This window comes from Labrus mixtus, chromosome 24 (genome assembly GCF_963584025.1).
Source record: "Labrus mixtus chromosome 24, fLabMix1.1, whole genome shotgun sequence".
Lineage (NCBI taxonomy): Eukaryota > Metazoa > Chordata > Actinopteri > Labriformes > Labridae > Labrus > Labrus mixtus.
Genome location: NC_083635.1, coordinates 1285838 through 1305929, shown reverse-complemented (window position 1 = coordinate 1305929; position 20092 = coordinate 1285838). Strand labels below are relative to the sequence as shown.

The window sequence follows — 20092 nt, the reverse complement described above, 5'->3', positions numbered from 1 at the left end:
ACAGAGAGACATCAATAAATACATAATGTACTATGATAGGTTTCTCTCTTCAGTGGTGGTTTATGAGACATTATTCTCGATTACTAGTACCTATAATACGAGTGGTGAGCGTCAGCGGTGTGAAAATGGTCTTCTTAGTTCTAGTGCAACTTTTTGACCAAGACAAGAGGCTGCATAGTTCTTTGCCGTCTGCTTGGTGTGTCAGGGCCTTAAGACAACAAAGAAAAATAACATAAATATATAATCTCTTTTTAAACTGCAATTATACGACATCATAATTAATACAAACAGTTAAACTAATCAAAATGGTAATCATGTTTGAACTAAACATTCTAAGAAGAAATTATCTTCTATTTTATGGGCTGTTTTATGATTCAGACAAACAGTTGTGGGCATTAGCTTGAAATAGGTTGAGCACCACTGATGTTAACGGCGTCTTTTCAATTTGAGAGCAGCAGCGTCCCGAACAGAACGTGAAACTTTGGAAATCCTAAAAGAAGACACAGAGAATTTCTATTTCAGTAAAAATCTGTGAGTTTGTAAAGCTTGACTTTTATCTGCTTAACATGCAGGGAGCAGGCCATGCACACACTGCTGCTGGTGTGTGCGTTTGTGTGTTGTTATTTTGTGTGTGTGTGTGTGTGTGTGTGTGTGTGTGTGTGTGTGTGTGTGTGTGTGTGTGTGATTGTCTACAACTCTGCAATTATGAGAGGCGGGTGAGCAGAATCCCAGTGGAGCAAATCAGTGTCTCTGTTTATCACAATATCTACCTGCAGACACACATAAACACAAGTGCTGAGCTGTGAGTAACACACAATACAAAGCAGAAAACACACAATATTGCTTCTTCTTTTTTTCAATGTCAGTTTCAATCCAGTCAAAAGCATGGAGGTCGTTTGTTCTCTTTTTTTTGATACTTGGTTGTTGTTAAAGCACGGTTGATTTTTATCTTGAACTCAAGTCAAGGTCACACCACAGAGGACAGTGTGTGTGTGTGTGTGTGTGTGTGTGTGTGTGTGTGTCGTTAAACTTGATAATGGTCTCATAGAATAGCAGGGAGATCAAGCCTTGTAGCCTGAGATTAATTAAAGTCGATTGTAGATAATAATTAGGAATTCATTCTGCATACTGATAAGCCGTCATTAATTTTGTTTCCCCTCTCGTCGCCAGGAGAGACGAGACTTCCACGTGTGTGTGTGTGTGTGTGTGTGTGTGTGTGTGTGTGTGTGTGTGTGTGTGTGTGTGTGTGTGTGTGTGTGTGTGTGTGTGTGTGTGTGTGTGTGTGTGTGTACACGTATGTTTCCTTTACCCAGAAGACCGTACCACCTCTCACTCTGGTTACTTTATTCATTAAAATAATGAGCGTTCCTCTCAGGTGGGGACTGAGTTTGAATCCTGACCCCCGTTAGAACAACAGACCTGCTGGCTGATATTGAAACTAGCTCTGATTGGTTCAGAGAACTGATAGCCTAAAAAGAGACGCTCATTAATATCATCAACAGCTACTGCTAGAAGTTATTAAAGATCTGATTGCAGCATTCAATCACCAGCCGTGATTCTGGTGTTCTTACATCTTATGATTCATTTTGGATTTTTTTGATGAAGACGTTATGGCAAATAAGCAGGGGGACGGGCTTTGGAGGTAATTGATTGAAGATTGCAATTAACTTTAAAGGCCAAAATTATGCTTCACATGTCTTGGTTTACCTAAAAGAGAGAGAGCTGAAAACACAAAATATTCAGTTTAAAACACATTAAACAACATGCAAAAATGAATAACAACAGTTTCTGCATTTAATGTTCTGACCATTTCTTAATGAAATATAGATCATGCAAATCAGCTTGAAAAGTGCTGAGACACAATCTTCTCAAACTTCTGCTGTGTAAGCTACACATTGCTGCTCTCATGTACCACAGCTTACTGAAAACTATTGACTTCCTCTACGTTCACGTCACCAACACACTCATTTTTCTCTTTAGAAAAGATAAAGTGCAGGAAGTTCAGCTGGCCAGCAGCGACTGTTGCTTTGACCTGTTAAATAAAACAAGTCAGCAGGTCATATCAAGTACTGCCAGTTATTGTGACTTATCTTGATGCGAGTCCAAATTAAAGCATATGTCTGTTTTCTAAAGACATTAAAAATCCTTCAAGACAGCTGTGATAGAGTCAGAGTTCAAACATAGTAAACAATCTACGCACTCGTGTCACATAAATTTCAGGAGTTGCTTTCCCCAGTTGAAGCTTTCATTCATTTAAGAGCTGTGATTGAAGCTTGTAAACCGTGTACTTTTCAATCGGCACCATAAAATTTTAAGAAGAGCCTTGTAAAAGCAAAGTGTCAGATTGAGTATTCTACTTGACTGTCACCACGGGTACTTCTTTGAATGCCAGCTTGTAAAGTTGATGCTTCGAGTAAAAACATAGATAAATGTAGACATTGAAACAAGAGTTACATATTTAACCTTGGTCCTTTGAATTATGGATAACCATTGCATGTTATATGTGCACATTAAAACAGCTGCAGTCAATGGTTGGCGAGAGAGTGGGAGAGACAGAGAAGCACGAGAGCAACAATGTGGGGGGGGGGGGGGTCAGGGTTAGGATGGAGGCAGCGGGTGGTTGTGATTGTCAGGGTTGTAAATGCAATTTCAAACTTATGAAGGTGGTGCTTTTAAAAAGAAGATTGTATACGGCTATAAATCTCTCTGATTGTCTTGTTTAGTGTCCAACTTTAATCACAATCTTAACTTTCACATATAAGCAATCAGCAAGCAATATATCTGTTATCTCATCGTATTTGTAACTCTATAAGTTATCTTATTATGTTACCATACTGGAGGAAGGCTGTCCAATAACATGTGATCATAGGTTCAAAAGGTTGAAGCATTTTGCCTGGGAATGTATAACATCATCACCTTTCAGTTGAAACTCTGTGAGGCGAGCTCACTCATCTCAATCTGGTCCAAATGGTATTTATCAGACACTGTGATTCAGATAAGAGTGATTTAAGGAAAAGGAGCAGGAAAGAAAATAAAGTCTCAGAACTTTGATCAGAAAACATCCCTAATGCCTCTCTGCTTTGGATTCATTGTGGCAGCTGAAGGATTGTGGGTAATCCATAGTAACTGACGGATGTCCTGTCTGAGGGCCGTGCTTGAACTAAGCTAATCTAATCCTCTGAGCCACCTCGGTGTGAACGAGGCTTTCTGTTTCTCCTAAAGTTCACCAGGGACCCCCTCACCTCTCCACTTGTAATTCATCCTGAGCAGGAGAGTCAAACAGTGTGGAAAAAAAGGCTTTTATTTTACAAAATGTTAACAGCGGTCAGGTCATAACCTCTCATGCTCGTCATCCCTCATTCTACCTCCTCAGTTTTCTCACTTCTGTATAAAACAAGGATAAATCTATGAAGGACTGAGGCCCGCGTTCAGCTGCATTTCTTCAGAGACTTGTAGTTAAAAGGAAAAATCAGCATTGAGATTGATTCATTAAGTGCTTGGTGACTGTTTCCTCAACACCGCTCTTAAAGGTTAACAAGCGAAAGTCTTTACTTTATACTTAAATGTATTTTATGTATAATACCTAAATGTCACCAGTAAGTAGTGTTGTATTTTTTAAATCCTAACAAGCGTTTGTTTTTAATCATAGTAATAGATCCACTTGTTATAGATTCAGGGGGGGGAAGCATAGAGGGTTCTGTCGTAGAGATGATTTTTTACACATAACCAGATCAGTTTCCCTTCAGACAAACCAGATTTTCAGAGAATCGACTGTCTCACTGCTTTTTTTAAGTATTCACTTGGGGGTGCTCCTTACTACTTCAGATCTTTGCTCAGGCACCGAAATCATTGCCAGGCCATCAAAGTAATCCAGCTTGTTGTTGTCTGCGTAGTGTGAGCATTAACTGTAACCAGTCATGTTAGCAGGATTAAGGGTCAGATGAGTTAGACTTTAGAACATGTAAAAATAAGGCTAGTCATAGATGTGTTTGTGCACTGGTGGTCTAGTGGTTAGTTCCCGGGCCCAAAGTACAGAGGCTGTAATCCACAAAGTGGGCAGCCTAGGATCAAATCCGACCTTTATCTTCTTTCCTGCACGCCATTCATTCCCCACTCTGTCCTGTCTCTATCTCTCTAATAAAGCCCCCACCCCTGCAAAACAGCCACAATCACGTTTTTGTAAAAAGCTTCTTTATTCACTCAAAAAAAACTACAAACCCACTTTAATCCCATCTGGATCTCCTCTAATTGCATAAAAAGCAGCTTTATTTTAAAATGTATTTATGCATTTATTTTTGTCTCATTAATGAACGATGGGAAAAAAATTTCTCACTATGTATCCTCTCATTTATAACCATAAAGCCACTGTAGATTCACTTTACACTCATATCGACTTCTTATTGTTAGCACAACTTCCACTTCAAAAACAACTTTTTCTCTCTCTCTCTCTCTCTCTCTCTGTCTCTGTCTCTCTCTCTCTCTCTCTCTCTCTCTCTCTCTCTCTCTCTCTCTCTGTCTCTCTCTCTCTGTCTCTCTCTCTCTGTCTCTCTCTCTCTCTCTCTCTCCATCTTCCCTCTGTAGGCTCTCCAGGTGGCTCTGACCGAACATCAGAGTGAAGTGGACTACCTGACATCAACTGTAGAGCAGGTCTTCCTGAAAGCTCCACCAGACATTTGCCAGAAGTGAGATTTCTTAAATGTTTAACTATTTGCTGTATCAAAGGAGGTGGGATTTTGATTTGTTGATTGTTGTTTTATTTATGTCACAAGCCAATAAGCTTTTTGTAATTTTCTGCAGGTATCGTGCAGAGATGGACTCCATCATGGCGCGTTGGAGACGACTTGGCACCACCCTGACAGAAAACACCCAGAGAATCCAGGAGCTCATGGCCAAACTGTTGCAGTTTGAGGTACGACAGATAAGAGGCATTACTATAAGTCACTTGAGCATCCAAATAATACAAGACTGTGACTGATCTGCTGGAGGAAATATCTTTCTTTTCAAAAACCTCTTCTCGTCTCTTCACCAGAACGATGTGAAGACTTTGAAGAAGTGGATGGCAGATGTGGATGTGTTCCTGAATGAGGAGTGGCCAGCTCTGGGAGACTCTGAAGCTCTGGAGAAGCAGTTAGAGCAGTGCACGGTGAGGAAACCATGCATCCTGATATCTAAACTGCTGCTTTTAAGGGTCTGTTTTGAACTGAAAAGAAAGTCAAAGGGGTCGAAGTCAATAAAAGATTGAGAATTGTTTTCCTAAAATAACTCCTAAATAAATCCCTTAACTTCATAAGATTTGCAAGAGTTTTTCAAATATCCTACGAGACAGTAGAGAAGAGAGTACATTAAGAATGAAAGCTTCCAAAGCTAGTTGTAGTGAAATGCTGTTTAAAACAACACAAGGACCTAAAGATCCACTTTTACATAATGATTCAAGATTCAAGATTTTATTTGTCACATGCTCATACAGATGTGCAGTGAAATGTAAGGACTGTTCTGCAAGGCCATGCAATAAACACACAAATTACTAATACACTATGACACTGATTTCCTCTTGTTTAACCTCTATGATGCCCTCTGAATGGTCAGGCTCTGGTGAACGACATCCACACCATCCAGCCCAGTGTGAACGGCATCAATGAAGTGGGTCTGTACCTGAAGAAAGAAGCCGAGCCGCCGTTTGCCATCTACATCCAGAAAGAATTGGACGACCTCAACGCACAGTGGGAGAACGTCTGCAAACAGGTGTGCAACCTTCATCCTGAGTGTTCCTGCCGTCATGACTCTGCATAATGTTGAGTGCTTATGATTGTTCTACCTCTGTCCAGGCCTACGCTAAGAAGTCAGCTCTGAAAGGCGGCCTGGATAAGACCATGGCTCTGAGGAAGGAGATGCAGGAGATGCAGGAGTGGATCAACCAGGCTGAGGAGGACTACCTGGAGAGGGACTTCACATACAAGACGCCTGAAGAGCTGCGCAAGGCTGTGGAGGAGCTCAAGGTGTGTTTGCTAAGCTGATGTAAGAGGTTGTGGATGATTTGAGGGTTTGTGCATGAGCAAGAGAATAAGGCAGAGGCACACATCCAGTTTAGCTTTATTATTTTGACAAGTGTAGTATTGGCCATGCAGGTTGTACAAAGTTTTATAAAGAAAAGAGGATCTGAAGGAGTAAAACAATAAGGTTGCACATGAATATATATAAATAAATGAAGTATTTCTGATTCTGATATATGACTTAACTACACTATGCAATCTCAACTACCATTCAACAAAGAAAGTACGCAATGAGCTGATATGAGATCATCTATTCATTGTGATGGTAAGCAATTCAATAAGAGGGATGAACATTTAACATCAGTATGTGACATCACCTGTGTGTCTTAGTTTCAGCGTGGTGTTATGTTCACTCTCTGAGCGTGCTCTGTTTGGATTTCCTGACATCTGGATAATCACTATCTCAGTCTATATTCACAGCTCACATCTGACTCACTCTGTGCAGCTGCTGCAGATGTGCTTTCTCTTCCTTTTCTCTGTCGCTCCATTTTGATCCCGGTTAATTCCAGGTCGATAACGCCCCTGCCTGCCTGCCTCTCCTTTCATTGTTGAAAAAAAAACCGCTCTCCTTCTTTCTTCCTTTCCATCTCTCTTTATCGTCTTCCCTCGCTCACAGCTTTGTCTCTCTCTCTCTCTCCCCTCTCATTCCCTCTATTCCTCTATTTTGTATCAAACCGTATCGATCCCCTCATTCACTGCTGCACTTCTTTTTTTTCAGCTTTCATAACTTTAATGTGAAGTATTTGTCATGTAAATTTATGGCACCATTTGCTGTTCATATCAACCAAAAAAGCCTTGGCAGAAGTTCTCCCCTCTCAAGTAAAAAAAAGTTTACTTCAGAGTGAAGTTAAAAATTAAAAATTAATTTCACTCTGCTTGCTTTCACTAATCCTCCCTCCTACTCCTCCTCACTCCTTTCACCTCCTCTGCCTCTTCTCTCCTCCTCTCTTTCTGCTCTGAGCTTAAAGGAAACTCCATTCGTGAACCCGCTCACTCGTTTATTCTCCTAATCCCCTCTCCATCGCCCCCTCCCCGTCTCCCTCCCTTCCTCATTTGGGAAAGTATTAGCTACACTCTTTCATTCATTGATTCGCTGGCTTACTTGTTCACTCCGTTTCTCTGTCTCTTCACACTCGGTGGCTTTGTCAACAGAAGATACATTGATTCATTTGTTCGGGCATCCATCCCTCCATCCATTAAGCCCTCCCTTTTTCTCTCTCTTTCATCCCTCCTCTCCTCCATTCCTTCTTTTGCTCTTTATCTTTGCCCTCTGTCTTTTCTTTTCTCACTGTTCAAATTGAAGTTTTATTGATATGACATGCCTGTTAATGTACACTAGCTAGACCAACTGCACTTAAGATATTTTTCAAACAAACCCAAATCTATGTCACTTATTCAGCCAACAATGTAACGCTTTCTGCTGTTGGAAATGTTGATCGAAAACAAACTAACCACATGAAACAAACATGTCACACTGAAGGCGTTTAGCAGTAGTCCAGGCTTTGAATCACATTTGGTCATCAAACAGGGGTTCATCATTTCCTTTAAACTCTTCTTACAATCCACAATTCACTTTGGCTCAGTGGCAGTATGTCGTCTCTCATCCGGAAGGTCAGAGGTTGTCCCCTATTTCCTCGGGCAAGACACTGAACCCCAAGTTGCTCCTGTTGTTTTGTTGGTGGCGTGTGAATATGTATGAATGGGATTAGTTAATACTGAGCACACTTTACATAGCAGCCTCTGCCATCTGTGTGTGAATGGGAAGGTGTGACCTGCTGTGTATAGAAAACTAGAAAAGCTCTATACAAGTCCATTTACCATTTACAAAATCACATACTCACATCTAAGAAAATTCTGCATTTTCCCCACCCTTCTCCAGATCTACATTTCCTACCATTTTTGGACAAATATTATCAATCTCCTTTAATGTGACATTCCTGCTCATTATAGAGCAACAAAGTTCAGTTGATGAAGTTAGGTGTAGAGTAAGCACATGTTGTTAGGTCATCAGCCATACTCAGACTGCCAATTCAAGGCAACATTTATTGTTAAAGGTTTGTGACAGAAAGATTGAGGCACTCTCCACCTGTGGTATAAAGATCCAGTAACCCATGGTAACCAACTTCTTTTTCCAGTATTTTTTATTGGTTTATTTAACATGGACATACAGTGACATTGATGCTGTAACATTTAACCATGCACACATCCCAGATGCACTGCTCTTAGTGTATGTAGCAAAATGCTAATTTGCAACACATGTCCAGGAAAGAAATTACATCGCAAACCAGGCTGAGTTCAGCCTCAGAGAGCTGCTTGCATGGCGGTACACTCAGAGGAAGCACGTTTTCGTCTCACAGTAAAATAAACTGCTGGAGAAACTTTGTACTGGAGCAAGTGTACTGACGTTAGCCGTAAGCTGTCCACCTGCGGGGATGTTTCTGTGTGTTTTTGTTCGCTTCAGCTGAACTCAACAGAAACTCCTCTTTTGTTTTGTCCCTCCAGTCTCTCTCCTTTCTCCTCTTGTACGGTTATAGTGATATATTGTTTCAGACATCCTAGGATTAATGCTAATTCCTCCCTCGAGTAAAATATTTTCATCAAGGGTCTGTGGGAAATTTGCACTGCCCCGGGAGAATTTGCATTTAACTGCAAGTTTTCTTTTAATTTGTTTGCTGCGTTTGTTTTGTTGAACATAGTTTGTCCCATGACATCAAAGCTTATGCAAAGAAATTCCTTTTTTCCACCATGGTGTCCTCTTAATGGGGCTATTATCTCCCTGAGGACGTTTGACATGTCTGAACTCAAGCAAGCAGTGGTACTCCTATAAGTACTGCTTGATAACGCTTCTTTCTCTCGTTCTCTATCAGAGGGCGCAGGAAGAGGTCCACTCAAAAGAGCTGAAGGTCAAACTCCTGACTGACAGTGTCAACAGTTTCATCGCCAAGGCTCCACCAACCGCCCATGATGCCCTGCGGTCGGAGCTGGATGTCTTAACGGCAAACTACCAGCGACTGTGCAGCCGGCTTGATGGGAAATGTAAAACTCTGGAGGTAAGAACTATTTTCTCTTACATGTTGTGTTCAGTCAAAGGCTGCGCTGCTCGCATGCATCAGCCCTGGAGGGCATGATGCTGAGTTTGGTGGTAAAGATGAGAGTGTGAGTATTGTCAGAGGGTGTTTACAGTACATTGTATATGAGCTGAGCTGAGGTTAGCCAGGCAGGATTGTTTCAGGCTCTGTTCATGCATTCAAGATGTTGTTTCATACAAACTGTAAGATTAATACAAAAGATGTGAATGATCAGAAGTTGTTTCAAGGATGAGCTGGAGGTTTATGGAGAAATAATTTGAATAAATTGCATCCCATTGTTTTGTATGATTAGTTTTGTTTCCTATTGTATCTGTACGTATCATTTCATGTCATATAATTTTGTATCATATCGTAAGTATTTGTCTCACATGACAAATCATGTCATATGAGACTTATATTTATGAAAAACATGATAAAAGAAAAAATAAATAGAGGGAACCCCCGCCACAGAAACCCTCTTAAGAGAGGCCAAAGGTAAAGTATCTACCTGTAAGACAGTGTAGTCCACGATCATCACAATACAACAGCCCTAATGTGCTTTTGGATGCTTTGAGTTAATGTGTCATGAAACACTGCTGAAACTCCAGTCTGATGGTAATGACCTGTGCAATGAGGCAGCTCCCTCAGCATATTATAGAACAATGAAATGTGTAATTGACTTCAAAGAGAGTGTCTCTAACTGTGTTTGAACTGAAAATATCACGAGACAAAACTGTCATAATGAATAAAAAACACTATCTTCATAGATTAGGTTTCAGATACCTGAAAATAAAAAAACTCTGACAGCTCTCACTAAGCCCAGGACTCATAAGTGAGGGATGTGATGAAGCTCTAAATATTTGTACTAGATTACATGTGAACAACATCCCAGCAGGCTTGATAGCAAAACAGTGACGCTCTCTTACCATCAAATCAGGTGTAGAAAATGTTCACAGCGACTTTCTTTCTTTGGAGATGCACACATCCTTCCTGTCGCTGTGTGATAACAAACACAAAGGATAAACTTAAGTCTGCAGTGGAGGTCGATTGCATTAAAGTTGAGCTTTTGTTGCCAGATGTAGGCGTGGAGGTATCTGTATTTTTCTCCTCTCACAACTCTAAACACACACAAAAGCAGCTTTTGTGCTCTCTTTAATGTTTATTGACCGACGTCTGAGATGAAATGTGGCCTGACATTCAGACGCTGCCCTGTGAGCATAAGAGGCAGATATAGACTTAACTACACTTTTCATCCAGGAGTTATATTTGTAGTAGCTTTTGGCATTTTGAAAACGTGTTTTTATAAAAAGCCTGATGCTATAAAATACACGCTGCCTCCAACACTGTCTGGAAACCCTCAGCTGTTGCACTACAAATTGTGCACTTGATATTGTTGTAAGTCTACTTTTTCAGATTGTTCAGCTTTCCTGATGTAGCTTTTCCTTTTTTATGTTGTGGGGACAGGTCAATCACTTCAGCAAGACAGAAGCAACTGTTGCCTAATATGTGTATGGAAAAAACATGTCACTTGTCACAATCATTTGCTTTTCCCTCCTCATGACTTTGCACATGCTCGTGTGTGTGTGTGTTTTTGCAGGAGGTGTGGGCATGCTGGTGTGAGCTGCTCTCCTACCTGGAGCAAGAGAACGCCTTCCTTGACCAGCTGGAGCAGAAACTGGACGAGACAGAGAACATGCAGGGAGGAGCGGAGGAGCTGCAGGAGGCGCTGGATGTGAGTGTGAACAAGAGGGTGCATGCTCAGGCTCTTTATGGGAGCTTTCCAGTTAGCAGATTGATTAAAGATGTACAAAAAATAATTATTTGCAACAAGTCTTCAGACAAAATAAAACGTGTAAAGGAATCAAGACATGTTCTAAGTTTTCCACAGGCTCAGTTTAGCTGGACACTCAAAAAAAACGTGTGTCCAGCTTCAAATTGATCCGTAACCTGCTGGAGACCCGAGAGAAAGATCTGTTTCTAAAAGTCTCTTTCTGTCTTCAGCTTTTTGTACAAGCTGACTCGAGCTTAGTTCCTCTGCTGTGTTGCTGTTTGAGCTACAGATATCACCTTATGCTACTGTTTACTGATCCTATTGGAGCTGTGTTCAGTCTCTGCTGCTGCAAAATAAAGCCCGTCCCACTGCTTCTTCACCATCAAAGCTTTGCACTGCTAAGACAAGACAAAGTTGTTGTTTTTTCTGATGGGGAATATATACTTAAGATAAAAACGGTTTGCCACTCAGAGATTACAGTTATTAAAGACATATGTGTTCACAAAATTAACTTTCCTCTAAGGACATATGAGGACATATTTAGATCACTTATAACGACTGCAGCAAAGTTCCAAACTTACCTTCGACTCTGGTCCATTTTTAGCTGCATAGACGAACAGTTACAGGAGGATGACACTGAGCAGTTTGTTTTAACACTCTTTTTATGATCTGAACACAGAAGAAGAGGGGGTTGCTGATTATAGTTGCTAATTTCATTCAAGAGGATAAATCACGTTTTGTAACAGGAAAGAGTCTTTATTTCACACAAGACCATAAAAAAGCAGAAGCAGATAGAGCAACTATAGACGCATGCAGAGGATGTGGTAGGATCCTGCAAATAGCTCAATAATGTCTATTGATTAGTATGTCCTTAGCAAGGCAACACCTCTTGCTTTTTACCATATTTACTTGTTCAATAAGGTTAGAGAAGATGTTTCTGCCATTTATAGGAAATACAGAGTGGACTGAGAGATACGACCTTTCTGATGCTGATGCTGATGCTATATATGCAGAACAAAGATTTTTTAAAAGTGAGGCCATTAAAACTTAAACTGAATTGTTCAATTAGAGACTTTGAGGTTTACTAGTACTTGTGATAAAATACAGGGAGGCTTGTTTGTTAACTCCAACTCTTTCATTTGCTTAAACTGTACTTGTGCAGATTGCCTTAGATGTTACATGCAGGGGTTTAACAATGAAGAAAGCTTAAAGCCTCCTGTACAGGATGCCGTCTTTCATGTTGTTTCAATGTTGGTATGTTACAGCAAAAATGGTAATCACTGCCTACTCAGCTGAGTTTTACTACGCTAATCGCTCCACCGACGCCAACCACACAGACCTTCTGTGGGTTTCTGAATGTGTGAAAAGCTGTTAAGTACCAACGTCAGACAAACAAGGACTAATTGACTTATCTTAACCCCTACATGCCATCACTTAACACTCTAATGCTGCATAATTTTCAATTTGCTTCTCCTACATGATCATGACTCACAATATTAACTTGTGTGCAAAAAAACACACAATATCACGACCACAAGAGGTATCATCTGAAGCTATTTTGAACTGAAATTAAAGAGTGATTAATGATATTTTGCTTGTGTGTACAGGGTCTTGAGGTTCTTTTGCGGCACCCAGAGGACAACAGGAACCAGATCCGCGAGCTGGCGCAGACGCTGATGGACGGAGGCGTTCTGGATGAGCTGATTCAGCAGAAACTGGATGCCTTCAACACAAGATGGGATGAACTGTTTGCCAGGGTAAGTTACTAAGTCCACTCATATGATGCAGAAAAATACAGCATGTATTTTGTCAAGGGTGCAGCTTGTTTCCATATTCCCAAATGTGGATTGAACACAAGTATGTTGGTTGAATAGCTATGAATCAGGATCAGCTTCTCTACACCCTTTTCACAAGTGTACAGAGACATCTGAGTCTTTTGATTGATGACCAACACAAGTCATGTCTCCCTCCCTAATATATACAACATCAGAAAATGGTTTGTGTTCATCCCTGTCGCACCTGACTGAGAGTGCCCCTCATTCCTCACCCTGACAACTGTAACATCCAGCATGTAGTGAAAAAGCTCTGCAGATCTTCCACAAAGCATTCTGGCTTCAGTCAAAGACAGCTAGTGTCACTCTACTTGGTATTGTTCCCTATTGGTTTTGTGTTGTTTCTTGCACTTTGTCCCCCTTACACAATAACCATCATCTAGAAAGTGCTGTGCAAAGAGAGCTTACAATGTCAGTTTTTAAGGCATGCAAGGTGGTACGCTTCAAACATTGTAAACCGCAGGATGGAAAAAGAAAACACACAGGCCACCAGAGACATGTCGGCGTTTAAAGTGAACATTTCTGTCTGAGGGGTTGGGCTGGTTCACCCTCTGTAAACTGTGACATTTCATGTTGTGTTCTGATGTTTTGGTTCTTAAACATGGGTTGAAGCGAAAGTCACTAAAGTCTTTGATCATAAATGTATGACCCTCTTTTCAGTCGCTAAAGCTGGAAATCTGTTGCTTTTTGATGCTGTTTTGAATGGCAAACAAAAGCTTTTCACACAGGACGGGTTGTGGTTACTGCAAAACAGCAAACATAGAAGCAGTTGCTCTACCAAATAAAAATGAATTTTATGTATCACAAGTCAATCTCACAGAAGTCCTACAAGCAGGTTTATGAACCCTCTTTTTTTTTGGTCAATGCGACCAGCTAATTAACGCTAACTGGTCCTACTGTTTCAGTAAATCAGGGGGTCTTAATCCAACTCCTCCTCTGTCACTCTGCCCAGCATCTTTGTTCTGCAGAATCCCACGAGGTCTTAATACTTTTGAGAAATTCTCATTTCCCAACATGCTCTCGCTCCCTTCTCATTTCCTGTCTGTGTGAACCTGCAGATGCGTGCTCCCTGTAACACGTGCACTTTGAAACGAAGCATTTACTTTGATTAGTCACCTTGATGCACTGTGGCTTCCATTGTAGCTCATTTGTGCATCGCTGTGAACAAAATGCCACATGAATAAATGTAAAAGTGCACTCACAGAAACATAGAAAGTGACATAACATGGAAATATAAAGGCTGGATGTATAACTGGTTGCTTATTGTAAGCCTGACGTACGGGAGAACAATGAGCCGTTTGCCTCCTTAGAATATCAATTTAGAGGAAGATTGAGCTACAACAAGATGGAAATGATTCCAATAAAAACTAAAGACTTATTAGCTCGAAATGAATAACTATTGTAGTTCTGTATTTTCTCCTCCACCTCTTTACTTTCTGATTTTTTTAGGTTTTTGGTAAAAGTACTTCTTGTATTTGTATCTTTTATAACAGTGAACCAAATGGCTTTTGGCTGTGTCAACTTGTGCCTATTTTCCAGCATTTTAAAGATGAAAAATTGATCAGTTACTGGACTAATATTTCAATGAATCAATCCTGAAGCAAGTCTTATTTGGAGCCCTCTTTTCTTGCTCTTTGTACGTTTTTCCATTTGCTCTTCCCTATCCATTTCTCTCCTGCATACCTGCATTAATCACACATTCCCCTCACTTCTATTTATTTATCATCTTCCTTTCTCCTCTGTTCTATCATCTTCCTTCCCCTTCTTCTATTGCTTCTTCTGCCTTTTCATTGCCAATTTCTCATCCATTTTCTCCACCTCTGTGCCCTCTCCACCTCCCGTTAGCCCCCTCCTCCTCCTCATTCTCCTCCTCATTCTCCTCTTCCACTCCAAATATCTCTCTTGCCCTGCTTCTGGCCGTCATCAGCCCTCGTCAATGGCAGCGATACATCCTCAGCCTCTTGTGTTGATCCTCAGTGACACACTACAGTAGACACACAAACACTCATAGACACACACTCATTGCCTGCTGGGTTGATCCTCCGTCACAATGGAACCAGATTAATGTTCTCCTTGCAGCCTGATAAGCCTCCTTTTGTTTGTCTACCCATCTGAGAGTGTGTGTCTGTGTGTGTATCTGTTCTTTTGTGTCATTATGTGTATTGACTCCGTATGTGTTTGAAAGCACCACAGAAGCTGGTATCCTTTATTTGGGCTCGTATGTCAGTATGTTCACGTGTGAGGTGATGCCGGGCGGCTCTGAGCCCCCGTTTGTTTGTCATCCATAAAAAGGACGAGGAGCTCTGTGACAGGACGCCGCTGTTTGTGAGTCTCTCCAGAAAGACAGATGGAGCCGCAGCAGCACACAGAACAAAATATTGCCTTAATGTGTTTCTCTTTCTTTGACCTGAGGGAAGTGCACTGAAGGAATCCTTTTCTCTTTTTTTAAATGTCCTTTTTGTAACCTGATCTAGGCTGTTTGAAGAACACACAGTCACACCTCAAGGATGGCTCCAGACTCACAGCAGTCATTTCTCAGCCTTAATCTAGAGATTTCTAGAGACATTTAGAAATGCCATGACCTCAAATTGTCAGATTCTGTCTGCAGTTTGAGTGGTTTTAGACTGATGTGGCTAAAACTGGTCATATCCTAGATAACACACTTGATATGAGGCATCCTGAATATGCTCTAAAAGAAAGATATCACAGCTGTCATTGTAATTTATAAATTAAGATTAACAAACCTGGCTGTCATATTAATGGTGACAACGCTACCAGAACTGGGCTCTGCAACTGACGAGGCTGCAGCCATTCCTAACATTATTCAAAGTACCAACTGTTTTCTGGCCATGAAATATAGAAATGTCTGCTGTGAGAAACACATTTTTAGCCAAATTCTGCCAACACATTTGTTACACCGTAAGGATTTTTGTTTGTTTGCAAAAGAACTCCACAGGGTGCCTTTTATAAAAGGTCAATCCCATCAAATTAACATACCAGGCCAGCTTCTGCTACTTTTTGAAACTCTGTTGGTATTTAGAATAGAACAAGTAACCCGGAGCAGGGTGAAGCCTCCTTTCTCCCGCTTAGATTAACATAACTTTGCATTTACAATGAAAATGTAGATGACATTCAGATCAGAAAATAATTTCTTATCAAATTCCTTCTTATCCATAGAAAAGTATTAAAAGTGCAAGAGTCAAGTAGCTGACTGTTAAAGTTGTCCCGCATCAGATTGAGCTGTTTTAAAGAGTGCAGGGGTCCCAGTAAATGCAGAGACATTGGAATAAGTCTCTAATCTCTTTATATCGATGTCCCTCTTTGATACTTGTGGAGAGATAAAATGTTGTTTCACTTCTCCGTCTGCACTTCTTCACATCAAAGAGGCGTGTTTGCCTTTTTTAATTTCGGCTTCTTGTAACGGCTGAAAACCAATAAGAGGAAGCACGGTGCGGAGACGCCTCCTGCACTTTGCCCACGGCGTTTCCAACACGAGGCAGTTAAGCAAACAGCGATCGTCTATCTCTGGAGCTCACAATCACTGCATGCGGGACTATGTGTGTGAGAGAAATAAGTAATAAGGGAAAACGGGGTGTTTAATAAGAATATGTATTCATGAGGCAACAATTGCCAGAGAAATGGATTACATCGCCACAGGGAAGGTTGTTATCAATGTTTGTCTAAATATTTAATCCGGCTCAAGTTCTCATTTCATACATTATCAACGAAGACACAAGACAAAACATAACGACACATTCCCTGCTCTCATTAGGAGCGCTGTGTGTGACACGAGTTAGGGAGGCTCAGGGCTATACTTAGAGTCATTATCCTTCTGTATGGGATCAGCATGCTCACCTGTAAGCACATGTACACTCTCACTCTCCGTCTCGCACTCACACACACGGGGCTCACACAGGTGTGTGACATAACTAATTGGTCTGTTTGTAAGTTAATCCTGTAGGAAGAGGAAAGAGAGAAAGGAGACACTTCAGTAGTTGCCAGGCTCTTCGTTGTCAACCAGCGTCTGAGGTTAGCGGTGTTGTTGTTGTTGATGTGGTCGTTCTCGCCGAGACATCATGAGAGAAAAACCCCGGAGTCCAGCCTTCAAGAGGGTTCAGGGGGACAAAGGGGTATGTGTGTGTGTGTGTGTGTGTGTGTGTGTGTGTGTGTGTGTGTGTGTGTGTGTGTGTGTGTGTGTGTGTGTGTGTGTGTGTGTGTAAGATGTAGTTTATGTACATGTAGTTCAGTGTTGTGTTTGTTCTTTGTTTTAGTTTAAAGGCAACTTTAAATCCATTAAAGCCTTTCTAAGGAGTTTTAGGCTGGTTATGATGCAGACTAAAATTAAATCTGTTTCCTCTTCATGACCTCCAAACGCAAACAAGACCATGATCCAGAAGATTGATAACTTATATAGAGTCATTTTTGAAAGCCTAAGGTAGCTGTAGATTTTCAGAGAAAAATTGGATATTTGTTTGGCTCTTGTACGAGGTAAAATGTGCAAACCTCCTAATTACCAACCATGTTAAAAAGTTTTGTTTGCTTCAAGAGATTTTTTTCCTCTCCACAAATTTCATTATCCAACAAATGGATGTAAAATTATAACTTTTGTTTTTTTAAATATTGTATTTTCCGTCCTCTGTATGTGGCCATGACTCCTCCTGAGGACACAAAATACACCCCACAAACATGCAGTTACATTTTTTAAAAGGCTCCAGTGACTATTCGCAGCAGCAGGCAGTGTACGAGGAGAATAAAGACACCAAACACCTGTCTGCTTCTGGGTTTTGCATGAGTCACAGTCCCATTTTTGACTCATCTCTTGGCTTAATTTCAGCCTCTGAAGTGTAGTAGGCTGTGTGTGCAGAGGTAGTGATGTAATTCTGCAGTGGCTTTTTATACACTGGGTGTAAAATGCAGCAGTAAACAAGATAACAGGTGTAAATATGTGAATGAAATATCCAAAGCTCCCCCTGAGGACCTTTTAAACATGCATCTAATCTAAATCTCAGGGGGAAGAGATTTTCAAGCTTTTGTTTGTGGGATATTACTTTTATACTCGAGCTGGAAAACTGAATTTAAGAATTCATGTAAACATAGCCTAGGTGTTCCCCCTCAGCCGTTCCTCATATTCATAGTCTTATTGATGTGTCTGCTGTTTCCTCAGGCGGTACTCAGGCGGAAGGAGCTGGAGAAGAGCGTCCAGTGGGCCCAGGAGAATGACAAGACTCTGAGGCAGATGCAAGACTCGCTCGCCAACACTGACCGACACCTCACTGCGTACCTGGCTGACCACATTGACGCCCTGCAGATCCCACAGGAGGCTCAGGTAGCCGTCTGTGTGTAACAGTGTGTGTCTTTAAGGAATCACAGGAATAAAAGGAAGAACATGAAACCTCACATGTTCCCACCATCATACTATGATAACTTATAAGATGACCAATTCTGCCTCTGAGACCTTTTCAGCTCCTGAATACTTCAATGATCTCGAAGTAGAAAACTAATTGTTTTGTTTATGCATACAGAAAAAGTGAACTTAAACATTCCAAGAGATTTGTCCTCGATGTGGTGCATTAATCAAATGATAAATCAACCAAAGGTCAGATGAAAATGCTTTATTTATGCACTTTCTCTGCTTCTTTAAGCACCAAAAACAAAAGCAATGATTTCATCATGCTAATCTTACATTATCAGTCAAAGTGAACTTTCAAGTTACAGTGTATTAATGAAGGAATAACTCAGCAAAAGGTCATGAAGATAACAAAGTTCAACAAGATGCAGTTTGTAGATACAGATCACACTTGTGTATCTGTGTGCTTTGCAGTAAAAGCACCACAGTATATGTGTGGTACTTTGTATGGAGGTGATCAAACCATTGGAACATGATACTTTTTCTCTTTGGAAAACGTTTTAGCAGAAGTAATCAGAAAAAACACTGACAAACATTTAAGATGAATTAACCATTGGATGGTTCAACCAGGTCAAATCTGAGACAGCTTTTAGTATAAGTCGTGTTTTTAATCCTGCTCATCTGTTTGTATGTGTAGTCTGATCAAAGAAAAAAGTGTTGGATATGCTGAGTATGGCTTTTTCTCCGTCTCAGTTTTGAATGTATTTTTAAACTCGATATTTAAACATGTGTTGCATCAGTCGGTGTACAAAGAAGCAGCAACAATGCACCCAGGTTTGTACACTTTCACATTCAGTGCTTGTACTACACAGTAACACTATTCTTAAAAGGGAACACATAACAGCTTGATGTAAAGCACTGTAAGAGCAAGGTTATATGGGTAGATGTGATTTGTATAGTGTGTTTATAGGTGTTCTGAACAGCCACACTGGAGGCCGGCAGTCATCCAGTGTGATTTAGTATAAATACACAGATAACAGAGCAGATTTTCAGTCTTTCTCTCCCCGAGGACATTCAAAGTGTTGCACTTGGTTATGCACATAAACATGACAGAAAAAGCTGTGACAAACAGAGAGAGCTGTGAGAGAAGTTCAGACCCATCTCTCTCTCTCACCTCCACACAGCTGGAGATGCACAGTGTGAGGCGGGCGTAAATGTCTGGTCTTCAGTTCCAGACCTTTTCAGGAATGCTCAGACACAGAGTCATCCCGAGTTAAGTTACTAAAACACTGTATACAGTTTTCAAAAAATACTTAAAGAACATGACTTACAGAGAAACTTCAGTAGTCAGTACTGAGTCTTTGTAGTCTGATGGGATGATGGGCCTTTTTGTGTGAACATGTTTGTCTTTTAGATGTTGTAGATTCAGACAGAGCCTTTGTGGTGTTTGTTTCTTTGGGGTTTTGTTCATTAATGTAAATTTATTTATTATTATTTTCAACCCAACTTATTTTCTTCCCTTCAGTACATTGTCCACAGGAAGGCGAATTGATCCAAAGTGTGAACAGAGCAGGAACTACTCAGGAAGCTCCCCACGAGTGATTGGGCCAAGTGATGATATTTACATTGTGCTAAGCCAGGGGGATCTTCATGCTCATCGTGAGGCATAAGCCAGAATGTTCTTTTGCAAATGTTGATGCTCTGAATACGTCATCCAATTACATGTAGTGTTGGGATAAGGCAAACATTTTCATCGTAGCATCGGACTCTGTTTCTTTGCTGCCATCTTGGATATATTGTAAACATTACACAGTGAATTCCGCAGCATCCTTTTCACCTGACCCGGCAGGGAAATATATATGAGGGACATGTCTGAAAGGGTAGCGGCAGGCTTTCCTGATTTATTTATATTTTCAGGAGTTCTGTGGTGAAAGGGTCTACTGTAAAGCGTTTGGCTTTTTCAGATTGAGTTATAAACAGAGACAGGCTGCGCTGACAGGTAGAGGGAGAAGAGAAAGACTTGA

The 20092-nt window shown here is 40.8% G+C and overlaps 1 protein-coding gene across 2 annotated transcripts in view; it reads left to right on the top strand.

Annotated features, from left to right (window-relative positions):
- dmd (dystrophin) overlaps positions 1 to 20092 on the top strand; it is a 241290-nt gene that overhangs the window by 140269 nt on the left and 80929 nt on the right. For both annotated transcript variants that reach the window (XM_061032963.1, XM_061032962.1), the window contains exons 26-34: positions 4582 to 4682; positions 4798 to 4909; positions 5030 to 5143; positions 5587 to 5742; positions 5826 to 5996; positions 8918 to 9100; positions 10716 to 10850; positions 12497 to 12646; positions 17886 to 18047. In XM_061032963.1, coding sequence (XP_060888946.1) covers positions 4582 to 4682; positions 4798 to 4909; positions 5030 to 5143; positions 5587 to 5742; positions 5826 to 5996; positions 8918 to 9100; positions 10716 to 10850; positions 12497 to 12646; positions 17886 to 18047 — 1284 coding nt within the window. The remainder of the gene's footprint in view (positions 1 to 4581; positions 4683 to 4797; positions 4910 to 5029; positions 5144 to 5586; positions 5743 to 5825; positions 5997 to 8917; positions 9101 to 10715; positions 10851 to 12496; positions 12647 to 17885; positions 18048 to 20092) is intronic.